Raw genomic sequence first — 24730 nt, forward strand, 5'->3', positions numbered from 1 at the left:
TTAAGTTTCATTACGCACCTTCCGCGTCTCTGCTTCAGGACCCGGATGGAGACGACCGACTCCCCGGGGGCAGTGAGCCCTACTCCACGGGCGCATGCGCTAGCGGCAGAAGAGTAGGCGTTCTACCAAGAGAATGCGCCGAGCCGGCAGGGAGCCCTAGTATCGGCGCGCAGGCGCGGTGGGGGCAGGCCGGGATTTAAAGGGGTAGTGTCCGCGGGTGCTGCCCCTTAGGGGGAATCTGTTCCGCGTTTTTAGAGGCGAGCGGGCTTTGTTCCTCCTGTTTGGAAAGATGGTTTGCGGGGGCTTCGCCTGCTCACGCAATGCTCTGTGCGCCCTCAACGTCGTTTACGTGGTGAGTGTGACAACCGGATGGCTGGCTGCTTCGCCTCTTCCCGGACATGGCTTGGAGAGGAGAGGAGAGGAGAGGAGAGGAGGAGCTTGGGGTTCCTACGGCGGGGAAGTGGGGCCAGGGTGGGAGGTAGGCTGGGCAGTGTGCGTGAGGGTGGGGGAGAGAACCCCACCCACGATGGGGCTACTGGATGCCCCGGGGGACCTTGGGCTTGGCCAGGTGCTCTGGAGGCTGAGGTGGGGTTTGGAGGGAACCGGCGGTGCTTTTTAGAGGAAAAACAAGTAAAAGCTGGGGAGGGATGACCTCACTGCTTCTGTCTGGAGCAGCTTCCCCGGCCTGGTGCCCTATAATGGGTTGGACTATAGAACCCCAGAATTTCTAGCTAATATGGCTGGCAATGTTGAGGGTGATCGTGGTCCTCTGGAGCAGAGCAGGTGGAGGAAGGCTAAGCTAGATTGATAGGTGAGAGGATGCATGGGAGGAAAGAGAGAGAGAGGTTTGTTTGGGCTGGCTTTTCTGTGGGCCTGGGAAGTATGGTATAGTAGGAAGAGGAAAGCTATCAGTCCTGCATACTTGCTTGCAAGCATTTTTTTTCTGAGGTGCTGAGTGGGTACTGGGTTGGCCCCAGAAGAGTTGGACACCAAATGTTCCTTTGAAGAAACAAAAGTTTTGGATTAAAGATGATGACAATTCAAAGATGCTTATCCCTGTGACTAAATATATGTCTTGTCAGAGTTGCATAGGATGGAAGCTTGTTATGGTATTTACCTAAGAAAAGTTGGCTCTGCAAATCTGAAACCTCGCCTCAAATGTTCCCCTGATTGCTGGCAACTGAGTGGACCTTCTCTTCTTGTTTACTGACCTCTGTTTTGTCAGATCTGGTAAATAAGTTACCAAGATTATCTGTCATTTGGTTGGGTCCCTGGCTAAATTGCAGGAACATCTGGGAAACTTTGGAAAAACAAGAATTAACAATACATAGCTCAAAAAAGAACAGAACAGCAAATGACTGCTTTAATAGCAGTCTAATAGTATTCCTTGTACAATGAGAGAAAATGTGTGATTTTTATGACCTGCATATACTTTCTATTTGAAAATGCTAGACTGGCATTGGGGAAATCGAGGTTCTGATCCATTCTTAGCCATAGAAGCTCACTGGGTGATTTTGGGCCACTCACTCTCTTGCTGTCCAACCTACCTCATATGGTGGTGGTTGTATGGAGAAATGGAAGGAGGGAGTGCTCTGTGTGCTGAACAAAAGGTGGGTTATAAATCTAATGAATCAATAAATGAGCTTTTCTCATCCCTTTGAGAAAGGCAAGAGGCCTAGAACGGATTAGGTATGGATAGTAAGTATTTGAAGAGGAAGTTGGAATTAATATGTTCTGCCATGAGAAGTTGTGCTATGTTGGAATTCTGGGTGAAAGAAAGAACTTTAAAAGGCCCTGAGACTGATTAATTTAATAATGTACAGTAAGTTTCATTCAATCCCAATGGGCATAATCTTTACAACTGATAGATAACTGTTAGATAACCTGATTCCATTTCCACAGGACAGACAACTTGGCTACATTTTTCATCCAGTTAGAAATCTTTGAAAGCAGAGCAACTGTTTTCAAAGCAGATTACATGTATTTATTGCTTTAGATATGGAGAAATAGCCACCTAGATAGTGGAAAATCATGGCCAGAAGAGAACATTGGGTCTAGCTGTCATTTGTGCTTCATTATACAACCGTGGGATGAAATCTGCCTAACATTTTTTCTAAAAGTAGTAGACACTGTTGAGTACACATAGAGATGCTTGAACTTGCAAGAAAGGAAATAACCAAGAAATGCTTGTTACTATTGTTTGAATAGGTAGTATTTTTTTCCTTTTCAAAATCGGCTAGGGACCTTTTTCATCACAAAGTTGCATGCCCTGATTAAGTGGGGCTAAAGCACAACTCGTACATTTTATTTATATGTAAGCCTCCTTCCTGGATCATCTGTACCCAAATGTCCACATTTTTTTTTTTAATTTCAAAATATGCAAGTTGATTCATACAAAAACTGACCCATCTTAGCAGCCAGGCCTAAAACATAATTATTAGAAAGTATGGTAGGTAGGAAATCTTTGAGATTATAGTGTGTAGGAGAGGGGGAGAGTTAGATTTCTCTTCCCAAAAGTAGTGGTCTTGTAATTCACAAGTTGCAAATGTCCTACCGAGGATGAAGCCAATATTTTTCCTTTATGGGCATCTCTGCAGCTGTACTGTGCAACCAGACTCCTCTCCCCCACTTACTTTTTAATTTTATTTATTTATATTTCATATTTGTCACTGCCCATCTCACTGTGGGGTAACTCTGGACAGTTTACAGTAAAAATAGAATAAACGATTTCCTGCAGATTAACCAAGTCCAAGGATGAAATTGAAATCTATCTCTCTGCTGCTTAGAAAAATCAGCTAAGCTAAAGAGGAAAATAGGGTTGCTGTGTTGAAGAAAGGTCAAAGAAGATGGCGCAGTTGACTACATCTGGTCTGGTAGCCTCTGGTCCCACACACACACACAACCTTCAACAAACAAATGCTGAATAATAATCATCTTCATATGCAGTTCAGAGGTGTTTGATGTTTTTCAGTCAAATGAAGCTATTTGTAACCAAGCACATTTATTTTGGAGCAGAAATACTGAGACAAGTTGATACATTGTAAAACTTCATCTAAGGGAGCATTCAGTATGGCTTCACCTAAAGTTTCTGCATATGCTCATAACAAGGGCTTTACATATTTCTACATCAAATGTGGTTAGTATATTTCTCTGTATAATTTTAGATTTTGTTTGCTTCTTAAGAAAGCAATTCCTAGCACTTATTTTTGCAGTCAAAACCTTGAGTAGCAGATTTACTTCTGTCTCAAACCAGAGGAAAAGATATTTTGTACTACTCATTTCTTTTTTCTTCCTTCTTTCATCTACATACGCTTTTCAGTTTCTACTAAATGAAATGTTTACCTTTTCCAGTCTTCACTGGACAATTCAAAATCTTCTAAAATCCCAGAACAGGAGAAAAAATAAGCTGGAACTGTAACTCTAACATAATGCAGTTTAACCCACTCATAGGATTTAGATTATTTTGTGCGGCCAAGTACGCACAGCCCAACAGTACTTTGCGAATAATGTTTTTTATTGTATAAAATAATTTTCCCACAAATGTGAATTGGAGGACAATATCAAGAGGCTACACTTAAAACATTACAGCCAAGTGCTTTAGTGACAGGTAAGCAAATTATAGCTCCCATCTTATTGGGAGAATGACCTAGTGAAAGAAATATTGTGGTAAATCTAACCCATTTCTTCCCCTCCCCTTCCTGCTTAGTGCAGGAAATTCACAGCTGTGGCCTTCTCCAGGAGATGGTTGTTTCAGTAATTGATTGAAAATCTCACACAATGAAAAGAAACTACATACTGCTAAGGTTCTTTTGATGTTCAATCAAAATTTACCTTTTTAAAGCTTACTGTTCCTGAGACTTAATCTTATCTTCCAGGATAACATTTGATTTATTTATTTATACAATTTATATAGCCACCAATGTCACAGCAGTGACTCTAGGCAGTTAACAGAGGATTAAAACGAAAAACAGCAACACAATCTATATTAAAAAAAAGATTACTATAACATGCACAAGGTTGAAAAATAATTCCACTTTTTTTTAAATTTGAAATGTTTTTATGATAGATATATATATATATATAAAGGAAATAAATAATAGAAGTAAAAATTTAAAAATTTAAAAATGATAATACAAAGAACTAAATATATGTGAAATCTGAAATAGCATAGCTAATATATTCTAATACCTCATTAAAAGTTTATAATACTATAAGGCTTTTCATTTTCTAATCTATATTTGTCACTATAGAACTTTAAACAAAAGGTACTTGGTTAACAAAATTAAAAAAGAGAAACTATAGATGATAAATCTGTGTGGTGATAAATCTATGTGGTATCTATGGTGGTTGCTAGGAGTTGAAAATGACTTGATGGCGCATAATCATAGGTGATAAACAGTACAGTAGGACAATACTGTAGATTATATGTTTATAATATGTTTATAGATTCCAAAACCCAAATTTTCGATGTGGCACAATTCCATGTATAAAATTGTAATCCTTTTTAAATATGAAGTCATTCTAGACATTGAGGCACACTCCCACAATTTGATTAGCCATTCTGCCAATGCAGGGATCAAAGATATTTTTTAATAAAAAGGCATATAGACTCCTTGCAGCTGTTAACATATACAGTGCCAATTTAGTATATTTTTAAGGAGTATATGGCTTAGTGAAACTAATTGAAATGTCTCAGAATAGAATGGGAATATAGCTTTCAGAATTTGTTCCATTCAATGATAAACAATTTTCTGATACTGTTGAGCTTTACAGCATTGTGACCATCTATGTAAAGAGGCTCCAACCTGTTCATGTCAGCTCCACTATGTAGACCAGACTAGGAAATCAGCTCCACAGGAAGACTAGAACTACCTTTATCGAGATTGGCCATGATAACAGAATCTTGAAAGTCAGATTGTGCAGTACCTGCCCTGCTCTTAAACCCCAATGAATTGGGGAGGCGTCCACCTAAGCCACTTCTGAATATTACCTTGTTTCCCAGGGCTTAAAAAATGTTTCAGCCCCCTTTGTCTTGGTAACAGTTCTTGCATAATTTTGTGAAGGTCATCTTCCTTATTCTCTCTAGTTTATTACATTTCCAACATTTTTCAAAAAGGAATCACTCATTTTAGCAGGGAAGACTGGAGTGATACCCCAGTGGTAGAACATCTTGTACCAGTTCTCTCTGAATGTATAAAAGCCTGGGAGAACAGCCAGGCCTTTAATACTTTGTAAAAGTCCAACAGAGTTGGGGCCATCCAGATCCTAGAGAGATGCTGTTCCGTAGGACAGGCACTGAAACAGAAGAAGGCATGACTCTTAGATCCCACAAGGTGACACTGCCTAATAGAAGGGACATGGAGCATGCCAACCTTGCCAATTCTCGGGGGTAAGCAGAGACAATCAGGCAGATGATCCTGAAATAAGCTGGCACTGTGTGATGTAGGAATTGATAAGCGATAGCCAGCACCTTGAATTGTACCTAGAAGTTTACTGAAAGCCAATGCAGCTCATGGAGCAGAGGTGTTACATGAGCATATTGTGGAATGCCCCAAAGAGCCCATGCTGCTGCATTCTGGACTAGTTGCAGCTTGTAAAAGCTCTTCAAGGCAGCCATATATAGAGCGCATTATAGTAATTGAACCAGGAGGTAGCTAAGGCATGAGTCACTGTAAATAGAGCCTCTCAATTCAGAAATGGGTGCAATTGGCACACAAGACAAAGCTGTGCAAAGGCTCTCCTAGTCATGGCAGCCTTCTGCTCTTTCAGCAGGAGCCCTGAGTCCAGGAGGATCCCCAAATTGCAAACCAGCTCTGTCTGGGGAGTGCAACCCCATTCAGAGCCAGGGATGGAAAGTCTCAGGATCTGGAGGGTTAGGGTGCTAACCACAGCTAGTTGGTCTTACCAGTGTTGAACTGAAGCCTATTCTTCCCCACCCCACCCCCCACAGCCTCCAGACATTGGGAAAGAACCTTGATGGCATCACTTAATCAGTCTGGAGCAGAGATGTATAATTTGGTATCATCAGTATGACACAATATATACCCTGTGTCAATGGATAACCTTCCCCAGCGACTTCATGTAGATCCTAAACAGCAGTAGGGAAAGGGTAGAACCCTGAGGAGCTGGGGCATCAGGCTCAATCTTCCCCCTTCCTCGTCCCATCAACACCAACTGGAACTGGTTCCAGAGAAAGGAGGAAAACCACTTCAGTGCTGTGCCTCCCACTCCCAGTCCCCTGAGCTGGTCCAGAAAGATACCATGATCAATGATATCGAAAGCTGATGAGAGATCAAGGAGGGCCAGGATAGGTGTACTGCTCCCATCTCGAGCACACCAAAGGTCGTTGACAAGCATAATCAGTGCCATCTTAGTGCTAAAACCAAGTTTGAATCCTGATTTAAAAGGGGTCCAGATAATCTGCTTCCTTGAGTGCCCTCTGGAACACCAAGCCACCCACCTTCTCAACAACCTTCCTTAAAAAAGGAAGGTTAGAGACTGGACAGAAATAGAATAAGTCTTTGCTCTCTTCTGTATAATAGTCCTGTGTAATGCTTAAAAAAACGTTACTGTGTCTCTTAAGCTTCCCCGCTTTAAACAAAACCTGGTTTCCACATTTTCTTTTTAGGCCTTGTTTCCCTATCCTTGTTACCTTCCTGCCCAAAACAGATGAGGCTAGATGGTTAATCTATTAATCCTAATGGTTGAAAGATGGCCAGTATTGGCAACTAGAAAGCAAGATTCCCCTGAGTTGCTCCTGCTCCTATTGCCTGTGGAACTATAATAGCTTCTCCTTCAAACTCAGACTTGCTTCTGCCTGGAAGACTTTCAGGGCTTTGTCTTTGGGTGTGGAATGTCAAGGGAGATGTTTATGTATGGGAAGCCACTCTTTGTCTCCCTCCTTTTGATTAGGGGATCCTTGGCAGGCTGAACTCCCATTGCAAGTGCCTTACCCAGGTAGATCCAAAAGTTCAGGAGTCATATGAATGACTCAAGTGTGTGTATATATGTTCACCTTCATACACTGGTACTCATGTGAGATACACATGAGCTTAGTGGATACGTATTAACATCTAAGATTTAAACAAATGGAATTTGAAAATGAATTTCTAAAGCTACCTTTGTTTATATTGTGTTTATATTTCAGTCAAAACAATGGGAAAGATGGGCGAAGTGCCAATGGCATTCTACTCTCGGTCACTCATGCCCTAGTCACTTTCAGAATGGATTACTGTAATGTGCTGTACATGGGGCTGCCCTTGAAGAGCATCCAGAAGCTACAGGTGGTGCAAAATACAGCAGCATGGGCAGTTATGGGTGCTCCTTGTTCAGCACACCTTATACCTCTGCTCTGCGAGCTGCAGTGGTTGCCAGTTTTTGGGTTCAATTCAAGGTGCTGGTAATGACCTAAAGCCCTGTATGGCATGGGGCCAGGTTATTTGAGGGACTGCCTCTTCCCAGTTACATCTATCTGTCCCATCAGGTCTGGCAGGAGAGGCATGTTAAGGGTCCCGTCCAGTAAGAAATGTCATCTGAGAGCCTTTTCTGCCTGGCACTCACCCTTTGGAACATCATTTTCCCCGAGGTTAGATTAGCCCTGACCTGCTGGCCTTCAGAAAGGCTCTTAAGATATGGTTCTGTCATCATGCCAGGGAGTCCAGTGGCGGTATTGATCCTGCTGGTTGGTTGCATTGTTAGTAATTTATTGGTACTCTCCCACAAATTATATTGTTTTAATTAACTGTTTTAATTGGATTTGATGGCATTTGTTTTATTTCTAATTTTTGTTTTTAATTAGGTAAGCTGCCCAGAGTCACTCAGGTGAGATAGGCAGTAATTTAAATTGAATAAATAAATAAATAAAATTCAAACATTAATTTTTGCAACGTAAAATGAAAGCAGTCTTTCATTTTAAAATAGATTTCCTTGTATTTAACTCCTCTTAATTATATCGACTTTTACTAAATCTGCAATATCATTTGAGTAAATATCCACCAGTTGTTGAGAGAGTTGCCAATGGAGAGAGAAAGATGGGACAAGTTTCCAGAAAGTCTTATTTTTTAGAAGAGGTGCAGGACAGCTGTTATAGTTTGGAAATCCATGGATAGGGTTTAGCTATTTTACCACTACTAGGCATTGAGGTACTTCAGATATCTTTTGTAACCATATTGTATGGGAATTGTACTATATTTAAAAGGAAAAGGAAATGGTTGTACTGAAAGCCACTTTTGCCCTTGAAGCTAAACTAGGTCCCTAGCCCACCATATGAATCAAATTCCACCCTTCTGAATAGCTGCACCTATTTCTTTGCAGAGGCCCCTTCTGAGTTTGAGTTCTGACCTGATTATAGTGCAGTGCTATAAAACTTTCTGAATTGACTTCTGCTGACAATATATTTTTTAAAACTATGTAAGTACATTATATAGGTAATGATAATTCTGTCTTTATAGCTGGACAGTGCCGTCCTTGTTATGGCAAGTCTGGACCTACACATCTTAGCAATGCCCCCCAATGTTTTCTCTTTGAATGTACTTAGAGACCTTGCACTTGGCAACCTTGTTTGAGAAATGCATTTGTCACATTTCTACTTTGTGTCCTTTCTCCTTATCTGGACAGGTTTTGTGGTTAAAAACAAATTTATATAGCTTATATTGGAAAGCATTTGAAATTGAGTATGAAATACAGGTAGTCCTCGGTTAGCAGTGGTAATTGAGACCGAATTTCCATTGGTAAGCAATGTGGTTGTAAAGTGTGATGTCATGTGACCTCATTGCTTAGCGATGGCAATCCCGACACTCCCCATTGCTGTCATTAAGTGAGGATTGAGGGTCATTAAGTGAGTCAGGTGGCTTGCAAGCAGGCTGGCAGGCAGGTAAGGTGCAGGGGGGCTGGGGGGGGGCTGTTGCTGGGTGAGGGAGGGTGTGCAAGTGGCCTTTGAGGCGCAAGTGCGGATGGGGCAGGGAGGCTGCTGCCAAGCTGGGGAGGGTGTGAGCAACTTACGGCCTTTGCTTGTGGGAAGTCAGCAGGGGAGGTCACAAATGATGATCACGTGATTGTGGGATGCTGCAACTGTCATAAGTGAAGCCAGTTGCCAAGTGCCCAGATTGTGATCACGTGACCATGGAGGTGGTGCGACAGCCGGAACTTCGAGGACCAGTTGTAAATCTCCTTTTTCAGTGCCTTCATAACTTCGAATGGTTGCTGAACAAAGTCAGTAAGCAAGGACTACCTGTAATTCCTTCTTTCCTCTCTTTTGTGAAGAATGGCTGGGTTTGGCACTTATTGGTTGCTCCTTGTATAAATCAAAAAGCTTCTTACCCCTGTACACTGAGAAAGGGTGTGGAGGAATCCTTCAGTCTTGGAAGTTAACACCAAGCAAGCTAAGATACTGGAAGAATTGAGCAATTACAATATTCAAATAGTGTAAAATGTCAGAGTGTGTTATTCTCAGGATAATAACTTTATTATGGCTCTAAATGACTCGCCAGCCTTTGTCTAACTATATCCTATTGGGTTGGAGCCATTTTGAATAATTTAAAAATAATGTAGTTCAGTGAAAATGTAACTTAATATATGGGTTTATGGATGCTGATAAGCCTATCCAAATCAAAGTGTTGTATATAAGTTTGTTTAATGTGAGGAGTCACTTTCTTAATCGCTCTGTTGTAATGGCACAGGGAGAAACTCTTCTACTTTTTTCCCTCTGTTTGAGCTCACTTTGATGTTCTACAATAAATGTAAAATAAGGCAACATTAGAGGGGAGAGAATGTAGTATCTAATTTTGGCATTGAGTATTTTGAATGAACAGTAAGAAGCTGAGAAAAAAAAATCTCTGTTTTCATTTCAGATCTCTTTGACTCCTAGAATATTGTGGGAATTTTGTAATATATTAAAACTGTTTTTATATGATGTGGACAGTTTTTCCATGACCTGGTTGATGAGAAAGCCTCGTCATTAACTGCAGAGTAGGATGGTGATGCTACTGAGCAGACATTCAGACCAATTCACTAGAATTGGGTTAAATGGATTTGTAATCCAAACAATACTAGTTAATGGATGCAATGCAATACAATGCTTGAGCTCCAGGAGCTGAAATGAAGGCAGCAATTGCGGTATAATATGTAGCATTTGGGAATGAATATTAATGCACTTTATTGAAGAGAAAAGCTAGGTAGGTTGGAATTGTTTTCTGTGTTTCTGACTTTTCCATCTTCCTTCCAACCCAAATTTTTCTTGTTTTCCAGCTGGTTGGTCTACTACTGATTGGCGTGGCTGCCTGGGGTAAAGGATTTGGCATAGTTTCCAGCCTCCACATCATCGGAGGGGTCATTGCTGTGGGCTTCTTCCTGCTTCTCATCGCCATCGTGGGACTCATTGGTGCTATCAACCATCACCAAGTCATGCTTTTCTTTGTATCTTTCTATGCTACTGGCAAAGCAGAACGTATTGCCTGCTTCCTGAAGTCTGCCATGCAAAAATAGATACACGAGGATTCCACCATGCTTGTTATTGGCATGACTGGAGTTGTACTTGCCAGTTATTATATTGTGGGCTGCCTAAGTTAAAAGTGAGAACTTGTAGCTCTTTAGACAAAATTGTAGTTAACTACAATTCCCAGCATCTTCCACCACTATGTTTGATGGGAGTTGGAGAGCTAAGGTTCCTCACCTCTGATTTAGGGGATTGGGGAGGAAGGTAGATATGTTGGTGAAATATACTTATAAGTTTTTCTCACTTTCATTTGGGATATTAAGGACTACCAAATAGATAATGTTTTTCTTCTTTATTGGGAATAATAGCTGGCATTGCCTTAATTCCAAGGCTCTGCTCCAAGAGCTCTCTTCTGTTTTCAGCATGCTGTGGAAAGTGTGAATCTGTTGATGAAAATGACTAGTAAAAAGTCCTGCCCTCAGGCAAAATTTGATTATGATCTAGTCCCTTCCAACCCTCTGATTGTTATACTAAGATAGGATTACAGTCCTGTATATATAAATTGATTTATAAATCTGTGTCTGTGTACAAATGTAGAACATTACAGCAGAAAATTTATTACATTATAAAACAATGCATGTAAACTTAGACAAAAGAGGCCAGAAGTAAATTTTATGTTTATGACAAATACCTGTATTGTCAGTCCCATCCCATAGACTTCCAGAATAAAAGATCACAATCTGAAAAATTGCAATAAAAGGAAAGGGAATTGGGGGAAAAAATTCTTGTAATTATTCTTTCTAGCAGGGAGGCAGAAAGCAAGTTTTCTGAAGTTGCTCCATCTCTGAATAGTGGATAGGTTCAGGCTAGTCCTTCCTTTGTCATGATGATCTGCCGGAGGCAAAAGTTGAGGTATACACCATTAAAATAAAATGGTGTATTTGTTTAAAAAAGCATAATTTGACTGGTTTAAGGTAAGTGTTCAGGATGACATATTTAAATAACCACCAGTAATTAGTTCAACTTCACTGTCATTCTGGCTACATAGGTATAAACTTTTCCTGAATTTAATGCTTTTATATTGTCTCTTCTTCTCCATCCATTTTTATATTACTGTACCCTAAATTGTCATATCCACTTTGGGTGTGTCAGATGCCAGAATGTAGATTATATAATCTCTAGTGATAAAGCTGGATTGTTCCTTGTATGTATTTTCATATTTATATGGGCACATTTACTGAATAGAAGTTGGTAGTGTACTTGGGATAGGATGGATGGTGAACCTGTTTTTAGGATTATATATGGTGGCTGAATATTTTCTTTTGGGACACACATTATTATTATTTTCTGGTTCTATGACTTTTAATGTGGTATGATGTCCAGAGTCTTCTGGAGTTGGGTAGCCTTCTAAAATAAGATGAGGGATGAAATTTTCTTCTTGTACCTTCTATCCACTGTGCCAATATCAGTTGTGCTAAGGTGTTGCTGAATATGTAAAGGATTTAGTAGGGGTGAATTTTTGTAAGTTGCTCATTGGCCTCTGATGATAGGGTGGGAGAAAGTATGATGTCTAGCCTGAGCATAGAGGCAGAGGTTTCCCTACACGATTTTAGCACTTTCTCTCAGTGATTGATATATTGGTTCAAGTAGTAGCAGATTGTTGATACGGATACTCTTGATTAATGGGTTATAAAAAAAGAAAAAAGAAACCATGTTGTCATGTCATCCGTAAAGAGATGCTACGCTCTACAGGTTATGAGGAGGACAGTTGACACAATCTCAACAGTAATGGGGTGGAGGAGAGCAGCATAGCTTGCTAAGTTACGTTGAAGGCTCTTTTTCAGTAAACGGTCTAATAAAAGGAGACTGAGGCAGAGTTCACACAATACCACAGTGTGGTTGGTTTGGTTTTGGTTTAGCAAGTTGTGTGAACCCAGTCATTGTAGATTATAAACCATTGTTTATAGTTTAATGTAGGGATGCACAACTGATGTCACTTGAGGGCTGCATCGGGCTTTGGAAGGCCCTGTCCAAAAGTAGCTAGGACCCAGAATAAAAATGGGATTGATTTTTGGTGACAGTGGCTGAATTTTTAAGAGGTGAGATAAGTGTCTTAAGCCTCTGCAAGTTTTAAAGCACCGATCCTTTAAATTCTCCCAACTTGAAAATTGCAAAACAATGAGTTAATTTTTGGTCCTGCCCATTGAGGACTGACAGGCTGCATTTGATCCATAGGTTGCACTTTTTACACTCCTGCCTTTGTGCTTTGTGGAAGCCAAGCCAATTTAACACAACATATGAATCCAGGCTGACTCCTGAGCTGCGGTGTTCTGAGTGATACAGTTTTGTTAGGTGGAAATGTTGGTGGTTTCCTTTTTGTTTTGTTTTTAGGGAAAGGAGGATGACTTCAACAGAGCGGATGTTACTAGCTCTATTGCTCATCGTCATTTCGGAGTATTTCAGGGTCTTCGTGTTTGTGTGCCGAGGTGGTTGTCAGCATTATTAAAACCACAAAAATCCGAGAGGAGACTTTTTGAAACATTGTGGCAAGTCGCTGACCATCCAAAATCTGCATAAGAAACATCATTCACCTTGTTTTATCATAATAAACTCCCCCACTTACAGCAATTTCTATTTTTTGTGGATTTCTGAACAGAGTTATGTTGCTCATGAATGAATGACAGGCAGTGTGAGTGGTATCAAGCAGTTTCCTTATTTGCCCAGGAAACGTGAAATGAGAAATACTGATGTAAGGCAGCAGAAAATAACAGTCAGTGCCGCTGTGTGTTCTAAGACATCTCTGACACATCAGATTTAATTGTACTTTAAGCCAAAAATAGTCACCTTTGAGTTGAGCAGCAATAGTCATCCAAGAATGGAGTATACTGAAGGGTTCTAGAAAAGCTAATCCCTTTTTCTCTTGCAATAATGGTGGAGAGGAAAATGTCAGCTGCATAGTCTGGATTGGTTTCTGGATTTTAATTCTTATTTACGTATAAGATCCATCATTGATTAAGAGATACAGTACAGTAGTTTACTATTGACTAATTCACTTAAAAGATCTTGAGTAGGGAAGAAAGATCCTTCTCTTGCTGTCATCCTTGAAAAACCATTGTTGCTTAGATTAGCACACTGGGCTAGATGAACAAATAGTTCCTCACGTACAACAGCTTTGATTGTTTGAAACATCCTATATACCTGGATTCCTAATTCCCAATCTTTAAAAAGTATTCCCAGTTTTGTGGCCATCTTGGAAGAATCTATATTACTTTTGAGGGTATTTTACTTCCTGTTAATTTTCTTCATGTAAATATTTATCTGTACCTCAGTTTGATTTGCTGTTCACAAACTATATTTTTTTCCCAAGACTTTCCTTAATTGCATCTTTTCTTCAGTATATGATAATCCTAGGGCTAATCTTTATTTTCCAGTTTGGAATTTCCTGTGCATGCCTGGCACTAAAGACACATAAGCAGGTAAGTCTGCCTTTCTGCCTCAGTTTCATTCAGATTTTCTGGCATATTTAGCCTGCATTACAGCAAATTTTACTTTCAAAACAAGGCCTTAATGCTTATTCCCATTGTTCAAACAAACAAAAGAACAAGAAATGGAGCAACTTGCAGGATGTCCCAATCCAGGGATCAGGTGGAGTTTATGATTTGCACCCCAATTGCTTTAACCTCTTAGACCTCTGATACAAATGGAGATACTGTATGTAGAAACTGGGATTTGGCAAACCGATAAGGAAGGGAACTGTTGGAAACATCCTTCTTGTTGGGTCAACAGTGGTACAAGCAAAGGGTAAATTCCCTCTTTGTTTTCCAAGCCCAGCAACAGGATGACTTTTTTGTTGGTCCAAGCAGTGTATTAATCTTCCATTTGCGGGGGATGGTATTCAGCGTGTCCTTCAGTTCAATAGTATAGCTGTTTAATGGTCCATCCAGTTTTTATACATACCATTGAGTTTCCAGCAAGGGTTCAAGGTGCTGGAAAGAATAGTAGGCTGAACCTTCTCTCTTCCTTTCCCAATAGCATTTCAAGCAGATATTGATGCTGCCTAGAGTCACTTGTATAGTGAGATGGGTGGTATACATAAATTTGAAAATACGATAAATAAATAGCATTTCCCATTAGCATTGTTGCATGCTGGCTGTGTTCACACAATACCCTGAATCCTACATCTGGGCTGGCAAATACAGTAGTTCTAGTCATGAAATGTGTTGTGGTCAAATAAATACACATTATTGCTTTATGTGATCTGCTCGTTTGTGCAACATGTTAAGATAATGGCTGACTTCCCACAACACACCAAACAATAAACTACCGAACTGCATTTAGTCTAGCATGTGGAACAAACACAGCCACTGAATGCACTTTCTTTTCATTTAACTGCACTTCTATTATTTAATCTAATTAAATTTATATTTTGTACAAGCATTCCCTAACATCATATTCTTCAGATATATTAGGCAGTTCCCAGAATTCCTTTTGCTGTACCACTTGGGAGTTGTGCAATGCATCAGGAGGGAGACAGGTTGGAGAATATGACTAAGTTGCTGCTTCATGGACATTTCCATCAAGGTAGCTAAGTCAGTAGAAAATAAAAATTCAGCTTCCTTGGCTATGTGGACAGGAATTAAGAGGTCCCATCTCACGTCACTGAAAGTTTCATGTTATGATATTGACTTTCAAAGTTTTCTCTCTCTCTTTCCTACTAGGAAAGTCTTTTGAGCAGTGCCTGGAAATTATTGAATGACAACACCAGGGTATCATTGGAAAACAACTTAAATTGCTGTGGGTTATTCAATAATACTGGATCTGCTGAGTTATTTAAGAGCGATGTTGACAATTGCAGTGCGGTAAGTGTACACTTTTGGATTCTTTGCCCCAATAGATTGCAAAAAATAATAATAAATAAATAAATAAATAATGGGACTGGTCTGATTTTGAGAATTATGGATGAGATATTTAACTAGTGAAAGATATATGCCCATATAAAGAGGTTTAATATGCTGGAAGTGATGAGTAAGGATTGAGATGCACTTGCTGCTTTGAGCCGTTGGCTAATTTTCTAAAGCATCAGCTACAACACTCAATATAACTTGGCCACATTTACTGGTTTAGTAAAGGGAGTTTTAAAGAGTAAACCATTCCTAAATGCTAAATGTATGATAGTTATACCTTTAACTGAAAAATGAAACATACTAGTAAAATATTTCCTTTGAGAAAATGATACTTAGAAAACTAGAGGATGCTGCATTAAATTCATCTAGATGAGAGCAAGATATGTGCAAGAAAAACAGGCCTAGTTTAAGGAAGCTTAAATGAAAGCAACCCCCACTGCATGCACTGCATATTATGGGTTGTAACAACGGAAAATCCCAAGATTTCTTAAAAATTGGGGTTTTTTTCCCGCCTTTGATACTCGTAGTTATTCTTCTCTTCCTAGTTTTCCACCATCCTAAAGGAAAGCCTTCCCCACCTCAAGTCCTTCCAGATATTCCCATCCAATATCCATCAGGCCCAACAAAGCCAGTAGTCAGACATTGGGAGTTGCGGGGATTTTTTAAGTTCCTTTGCTTGTGGCTCATTTCCTCTTCCTTCAGTGGTCTAGATTTAAAAACGGAAATCTCTCTTCTGTTTTCAGGCTCCTTCACTGGAGGCAGTTATCTAAATTGCCATCTCCAGCTGTGTATCTCTGAATGTAGTGAGGGGGAACTCCAGCGTTATTGCCTCATTCCAGGGTGAGGAACCTGGGGCTGCAACTTATTCCCCAGTGTTGTTTCAAGTGTAGTGACTTAGAATAGCCTCTGGCTAAACATTTTAGGAAAGATTCACAGAGAACCAGGCAAACTGTGTTTTTAGAAAAGTGTGCCTGCCTTTTCAGGTTTTCTCAGCGAGGGCTCCTCAGAACACAGATTGAAACATGCTGGATTAGAGCTTTAGTTGTTCGATAAGACATTTGCTACACGTGTGACATTCTGTCTACCTCTGTGAACATTTGTCCCTGTACATTTTCTTTACTGCCTTATTTTATTACTCTGTACAAAGTACCAGGCGTACTATAAAATAATAATCTTTTCCAGCAATTTTTCAGCAGGGCTGATTCTCTCCTATTCAACAGAAAGATGTAAAATAAGGCTGGGCAATGTATGCTTGGCAGCTAGTTCCAGCATCACTCACATCGGTTCTGTTAACTAGGACTTAAACTTTATATTATTTGCAATTGTATATTAAATTCACTCAGATTGCAAGATAGTAACTGGTTCACACTAAGCAAGGAGTCTTTTAATCATGGTTTGTACATAACCATAATCTAAGGGTTGGAGACACATTTGGAATTTTGAGAGTATGCATCATCATACTCACAAATTTCTGCTAGTCACAAAATATACATTTACCAGAAAGACCTTCCTAGGGCCCAAACCTATTGCTGCGCTAAAAGATGAAGCTAAATTGCTTTCCTTTGCAACATCCTACCTTTCCTCTTTAAGGAGCTTTGTTTTAAAGATAATTAGGACCAAGCAGCTGGCTGAACATTGTTGTCCAAGACACTGCATTATCTTCTGTTCTAATCCATAATACATGGGTTTGTTTATTTAATTACTTCATTTGTATACTATCCATTCCCAGATGCTCGGGGTGGTTAACAATCTCATCATAAAAGAAAATGACATCCAGAAAAGAAAAAAAAAATAGCCCCAAATATATAAATAAGTAAAAATAACAAAATCAAAAATATAAAAACCAGAAAATAAAGAAGTCATGAACTTGCAACCCTCATCTTCAATCATAACTTTTTTGGAACAGGAGTGATGTACTCCCCCAATTCCAGTCTCTCCATGTCATCCACAAGTGCAGCCAATGTAGTTTCCTGTGTGGCCTGTAACCTGGCTACCAAAAGTCTAAATACCATTTCCTCTAGGGTTCTCTGGACTTGCAGGGCTATTGCTTTCTCTAGATCTTTCCTAGATTATAAGTCTAAATCAGGGTTCCTCAACCTCAGCGACTTTTAAGATGGGTGGACTTCAACTCCCAGAATTCCCCAGCCAGCATGGCTGGCTGGGGAATTCTGGGAGTTGAAGTCCACCCATCTTAAAGTCGCTGAGGTTGAGGAACCCTGGTCTAAATTATCCAAAGCAGTCAAATCAAGTGGAGGCTTCTTGAAGAGGGGGCATACCACAGCCTTTTTCACAGGCTATAGACACAGGCCCCCACTCAGAGAAGCATTAATTACTCTTCAAATCCAACTTTCTGGCACTTCATGGGAGACCTTAACCAACCATGAAGGATAGGCATCCAACCAAGAAGTGGTGGAGCTGACATTCCAGACATTTCCTCAAGATTCAAAATGATCCCAGATCATATCGCAAGATGAAGCTCCAGTCATCTCTGTTGTCCCACTGAAATATAACTCCTCTTGAATCTGGGTGGTTTTATCCACCAAATACCATGAGAATTCTTCATAGTAGCCTTTCAAATGGTTGTGACTATCTTTCCCTAAAAGGAACAAGTCATTTTAAAAAGGGCCATTGGACAGCATTAACTCTAAGGGGCTTCATGTTGATGAAAGCTGATTTCTAAGTTGTTCCAGGTTACATTCTTGTTCTAGTCTGTTAAAAGATCCAAGCGATAGGGAATCACTCTCCTCCAAACCAACCTGCAGAGCAATGCTGACGATATAGGGGATTCTCACACCAAAGTCCAACTTGCAACTCACAGCTGGTACTGTACCATCAGCTGCCAACCCAGATCTCCTGCAGCTAGCACAGTACCTTCTTTGGAGGTCTTGTTGGCTTCTGCTGCCATAAATTCAGGCATCCCAAAGATGAACAAGGAAACCCCTACCCTGAGACTCTCCAGACTTCCAGAGGATGAGAAAGAGTCCCCTGGTCCAGGCTACATTGAAAATTCAGGCTGTAGTGCTGCATTCCTGTCTGGATAGTGTCAATGGGTTCAAACATTGTTAAGACAAAAACTGTGTCACTGTTATTTATGAATCCAGATATTGTGTATTTCAGAGTTTTAGAAGCATTTTTCAAACCAGTTCATCTTACTTAGAGCAGACTCCCAAGGATTAAATTCAAAGCAGAATATGCATGGGATATGAATTCCTACAAGCAGTTTTGATGTGGTAAATGTGTGTGCCTGAGCTGTTCTGCTTCTTCCACTGTGGTTCTGTTCAGATGTGCTGAAGTACTTCTTTGACAAAGCTGTCAGGGAGTTAATAGTTTAACATACCTTAAATAATACAAGCTGCAGGAAGACTGATGTTAGATTGAGAGTCAGTTTTGGCAGGGCTCTATCCGTTGCATTTATTTGTAAGTATGCAACTTTCTTCTGTGTTGAAATAGCTGGATGGGATCACCTGCTGTTTCACCAGTTACAACTTCAAATGAAGAACAATCAGTTTCTAATTGAGCCCAATTTTTTACTGCTGCTAATGGTATCTGCAAACAGGTAAAGTTTCTGGTTGTCTCTTACAAATGGAGAATCAGAGTTACACTGCATTTTGTCACCTCATGCAGCCATGCACAAAATCAAAGAGTGGATGCCTCAAATGTGGTGTTGTGATGATGGAACATGCAGATGAGGCCTTGAAAATCCTTGGTGGAGTTGGACTCTTCTTCAGTTTCACAGAGGTAACTGTGTCCATTAAACTAAACAAAAGCAGGGGCCACGCAGCCTAAGTCACAATCATTTAAATGCTTCAAACATCTCCTGATCTCAGGGAGGGATACAGTCAGTGGAAACAAGTCACTTGAGTAACAGTTAAATCTACCTCTTTGATAATTACATATCAAGGACAAGCTATGGTTCTTACATCTCTAAAGTTTGGTTGAACAGCTAATTTTTAATTTAGTGTTGAAATGAAAACAACATTTAAATTAATTTGGTATCTTGAGGGAAGCATTCTAGGGCGCACAGCCAAAAAAGACCTCTTTCAGAGGCATGGACTACAACTCACAAATTCTCAGCAAAGGCCATGCTGGCTAGGAAGGTCTGTGAATTTAACTCTGAAAACTGGAAGGGGGCATCTCAATCTAGAGGGCTGTTCTTTATTATCCTAGTTAACATGACCATCTATCTGAAAGACCCAGCTTTGATCATGGCAAACCATTTCCTAACCATTCATAAGATAAGCATGGAATTAAATCTTGTAATTGGATTTTTCTTCTTTCTTTTTGCCTTTCAGATCCTTGGAGTATGGCTTGCAATGCGTTACAGAAACCAGAAGGATCCCAGAGCCAACCCCAGTGCCTTTTTATAGTTCCTTCTCCTATCACCTTCCAGGTTCCCTTTTCAGTTAGCCACTTCTTGCTTATTTAAGACCTCCCATTTCCATCACTCAATACCCAGCCATTCTCGCAGGCCCTATGAGGGTGAACTTTGCCATTGTGCCAAACCGCTGATTGGATGAAACAGCAAGCGAAGGCTTCATCCATGACATGAAGCCTTTGGCATGTGGCAAAGGGACCCAGTACTGGGGGAGGAAAAAAAGCAGATATTAGTTGGTATCACGTAAGATGACTGAAAGTCATTTTGTTGACTTATGTAATTGCTGCTTATAACTACAATCACTCTGGTGTTTTTAAAACTTTTGCATTGTTAGACCCAAGTTTTTAAAAAAGATTTTCCCTAAAGCTGCTTTTTTCCTCAAATATGTCTTCATCTTCGCAAGACAAAGTGCTTTGTGTTACTTTTTAAGCAGTGGAGGCAACAGTTTTCCCATAAACTTATTTTCACCAAATTTGCCTGCTCTTCCCAGTTTGTGTTTCCTATGGTCAAACACAGTAGACATGAGTGCTATGTGAAGCAGCTCTAGGGAAAGATTTAGATTTAGTTTAAACAAACATGCTGGTGTCTTATTTTAGGATTTTTTTACAAGCCGAAATTGAAATTTACCTAAATTCAGAATTTACAATCGTATACTCAGGCTGCCTCTTTTTAAGGGGGAAAAGTCATAATCTGCCTAAAACTGACTGGAGAACTCATAGTGTAACTCAGTTCATAGTGTAATTACAGGTACATCTACTTACAAATTCTTAAACTGGCTTGAAAGTGGTTTCTCTGAAAACCTGTTTCTTTGGAACAAAAGGGACTTGAATGAGATTAGCCTGAGATTTGGATTCCAGGTTCTTTTGCAATATTATTCCTGTGGTTACTTAGCTGGAGGATTAAGACTTGAAACTGTTGTATGCTGGTGATATAGACGTGTCCTATCCTGTTCAGTTGCTTCCCCTATATCCGACTGTTGTGAATAAGGATGTATGTGAGGATCATAGCTAACCCTTGGGGATTCTATTGTTTGAACACTAGACTGCCTATGAGGCAGCCCCTCCCCCCTGCTTCCGGTTTCAGCCCACTATATTCTGAAATGCAATTTCTTTTGTCCTACTTTTAACAAGAGAAGCTGTAGCTGAGCACAAGCATGTTACACATTAGCACTGGGCCTTGTATAGTATTAAGTGATCTAGATGGCAGCCTGGGAAAGACTGTTGCGGTGCTGTCAGTCTCTTGCCCAAGAAAGGTTCTAGTGAAGCTCTTAGCATCCTCCAAATCCCTTCAAAACCAGATATTTCTAGGACAGAGATTGGAAGGAGCTGTGCCTTCAAGATGAAAAGCAGAAGCACATTCCCATTAACACGGAAAGAACACAGACTACTTCCTCTTTGATGAGTATGAATGTCTTCTAGTGAAACCTTGAATGTTTTATATGCTGCATCCTTAATACACGTACCATACTATTTATTTATAGAGTAGGGAAGGTCTCATAATCAGTGGCATATTTTGCAAACAAGTACTTACATAGGGCAGGTAGAAATAGCTTGGCAAATTCCTCTCAACTCCTAAAGCTACAGTCGGCATCTGAGGTTAACATCCTAGGTGATACGCAGTATTAAATGGTGCAGATAAGCCCAAAAGCAATGTGCTGCCTTTTGAAAACAGGTGTGGATAGAGAAAGATTGGTCTCCCTAACATACTTTTTGAGCTAGGGGTTACAATTCCAGTCAAACTGTTGGGGTGGTGGGTGGGGAGAGGATGATTGTAAACATTTATTATATTTATACTCTGTCCTTCTGATGATCACATAAGGTGGCCAAAACAACAGAATGCAAATATAAATGGATGATAAATACTAAAATCATCTAAAAAGTAAAAGCTGGCAGAGCTGTATCTTTACAGATTTTCTAAATGGTAAAAAAATAGTGGCCATATGCAGCTCCCAAAGGAGTGTCTGAGAACAGTAGCTCCCAAAGGAGCATTGTCTGAGAGCAGCAGCAGCAGACCTTCTCCCACATCCTCAAAAGAAGAGCCTCCATCAGTTGCCTAAGAAAGACATCATGAAAAGGGCCTGCCCTGTAGATCCCAGCAACTATAAAAGTGTGAATCAGAAGACAGATTGTAAGCCATTTAAGGCTGTAAAGATTAACACCAACACCTTAAATTATGCTCAGGAGGCAACTAGCAACCAGAGAACTTTTAGCACAAGCATCACGTGATCCTTGTACCTTGCAGTGGCTAGCATCCTAGCAGCCACATATTGGAGTAAATGCAGCTTCTGGACAGTTGAGTGTTTCACATAGAAAAGTTGCAGGAGTTAAGACGTTAAGTAACAACACATTGATAGCTGAGGTCATACCTGACCAACCTGGGAAAGGTGCAGTTAGTTTACATGTGACTGCAAGGGTGCACCTCACCTCACCTGAGAATCCAGTGACACTTGAAGTTCAAGGGGTACTCCCAGACTGTGAACCTGCTCTTTCAGAGTGTGTGGAATCTTATCTAAAACAGGCTGATCTCTGTCTCCATCTTCAGTTGCCCATTTAAAAACTTGTTAGAATTTAATTTCAGCTTGTTCTTGCTCATCCAGTTGCACTATTGAATTACCAATGTTCAAGGAAACTAGTTCCTTTCTTGGAACTGAATGACGATGAGCAATAGAGCTAGTAACATCAGTTGGTAACACCCCTCCAAAATTCTGGATGACCTCCCCTCCACTGGTTTCATCTTGACATTGAAAAGCATAGAAAGCCAGGTGGAAGCCTATCGGACATCATGAGTCAGTGGCTAGGTGACCCCAATTAATGCTCCAGCACCACCTTCTGGACCTGGGATGATTAGAACCATGGTAAAATGAGGTTCCAAGTCCCCATCTTGCCATATAGTCCAGAAAGAATGCTGTAGTGATGGTACTGAAGGCTGCCAATGGGTACAGAAGAACTGGTAGGGCTATACTCCTCCCATCCAATTTCCAGCACAGGTAATCCACCAAGGCAATTGAGGGCATTTTAATTCTATAACCCAGCTGAAAGCGTAATATACATCCAGAAAAATCAATATTATTTAACTCCCACCTAGAACTGCAAGGCACTACCTTCTTTATCACTTTATCAAAAAATGGAATATTGAGACTGGCTTGTAATTATACAAGTCTCCTGGGTCAACATGTTTCTGCAGTAAAAAGTCTTATGATTGCCTCCGTTAGGCAGGGGGAAGACGTTTTTAAGCAAGAACTGGATACCATTCTTTTGCAGCCTTTACACACTGGGGACGGTGCTGGCAGTCTACTGAACTTCATTACTCACAGGGACTGATTGAAACAATTCAACAAGCACTTTATATAAGGTGGCAAGTAAAAACTGGGCTATAGCCAGGTAGTATTACAAATGGTTGTCTCATCCTATTTACCTTAGAGAAGGGGTTAGACAGGTACTGTGCATTAACACATAAAATGGAGTTTCCAGGCTATTTCTTTCAATGCGCCTTTTTTGCTAGGAACTATTCTTGCCCTGCAGTGGTAGTTGATAGGGAGGGTGAGGAAAAGACCTATCAGAAAATAGCAATCTGATATATTCAGAGCTGCCTATGGCTTTAAGAATTACGTACTTTTTCCATCTTGTACACATGAAACTGCTCCTATTGTGACAGGCAATTTGAATAAACTCATTTCTGTCAAATGCAGATTTTTAGTATTTACTGCTTTACTACCTTGGCGAAAGGAATGGCAACGGGGTTAGAAAGGTTATGTGGTGATACATTCTGTAAAGGTAAATTTGCCCCAAGGCATACTATCTTCAATTTTGGTGCTACAGATAAAAACAAGCCTTCCAATACTACTAAAACCAGAAACCTTTCATGTTAGAGCTTTTGAAAATAGAACCCCGTTTCACTCTTCCTCCCAGCAAGGAGTAGCAGCATCCCCCTTTGACTAGTAAAAAGGTTGACCGTGAACTAACCCACACACTGGAAGACAGGTGGCTCCTGCTGTGTCTGATCTGTCATGAGCCTGGCTACTGGTAGAATGGCAGTGCTAATTCAAACCCAGCATTCTTACTGCACCAGAAAATCATGCAGGGGCCTCCAAGGAACTTGGAAGCCAAGTAGGAAAACAGTGGCGTTCGCTTATTTTTGACCCTAATTACCAGACCCTGGGATGTATTGCAAACACTTAATATAAATTCTTGGTAAGGGGGATTGGTCCTAAAGGGAGATTGTGACTTCTAACCAGGGGGAGGGATGTGTTTTTACTTTACTGTTTAGTTGAAATAAGGTCATTTCTTATGAAAGCAAAACTCCAAGATTAGCAACAGGAAAACTCGAGAGCAGGTTACATGTACAATGCTCAAAATAGGCTTCAACTACAATTCTGGGTTTCCTTACTGAAAAGTTCAGTGACAGCCACACAGCTGTATATTTCTTTCATCAAAATAGCAACATATAGGTGGTTTCTTAAGCTATATAAATGGTAATGAAGAAACTCCTCAATATAAGGCACCTCCCCAAAACCAAATAACCGGCCCTGAGCATATATATGCACCAGAGTCATACGCCTTTTCAAAGGATTCATACGATGTACTGTCATTACTGGATACAGCAAAATGAATTACCAAGCCCAGAACTTTGACCATCAACAGAAGAATATGAAACAACATCATATGCCACTGAATTTATTACAGTCCAATTCATTTGCCGTGGGCTGCCCAGGGTCTCTGAGATTTGGACACGTTACAACTACTGTTAAATAAGTTAGATGGCTCCAATTTGTAAAAATAAATCCAAATCTGCCCAGTATGTATCTTTCCAATTTTGAGTACCCCCAAATCAGATGCGTGTACACACACACACACACACACACACACATGAAACCCCTCTAAAATTTTGCAAGTGACAGAACTGGTTGCTTAATATACTGGTGGAGACGAGAAAGAACCTCACTCAAACTACGCATTATAAAAGTTTACTTCAACATTTAAATAAAACAAGGAAGAAAGAAACAGGAGGAACATAATAGCA

At 40.2% G+C, this 24730-nt stretch overlaps 1 protein-coding gene across 1 annotated transcript; it reads left to right on the forward strand.

The window, feature by feature from the left end:
* The first annotated feature begins 109 nt into the window (after positions 1-109).
* Positions 110-23398, forward strand: TSPAN31 (tetraspanin 31). Its single transcript, XM_007432639.4, has 6 exons — positions 110-352; positions 10246-10413; positions 13828-13908; positions 15151-15291; positions 18961-19074; positions 19629-23398. Exons 1-6 carry the CDS (start codon positions 290-292, stop codon positions 19701-19703), a joined length of 642 nt encoding a protein of 213 aa, XP_007432701.1. The 5' UTR covers positions 110-289; the 3' UTR covers positions 19704-23398.
* Positions 23399-24730: the final 1332 nt, after the last annotated feature.

The sequence above is a fragment of the Python bivittatus genome, unplaced genomic scaffold, assembly GCF_059951505.1.
Source record: "Python bivittatus isolate LINGU-HERP-01145 unplaced genomic scaffold, Pbiv_v1 ctg000220_np1212, whole genome shotgun sequence".
Lineage (NCBI taxonomy): Eukaryota > Metazoa > Chordata > Lepidosauria > Squamata > Pythonidae > Python > Python bivittatus.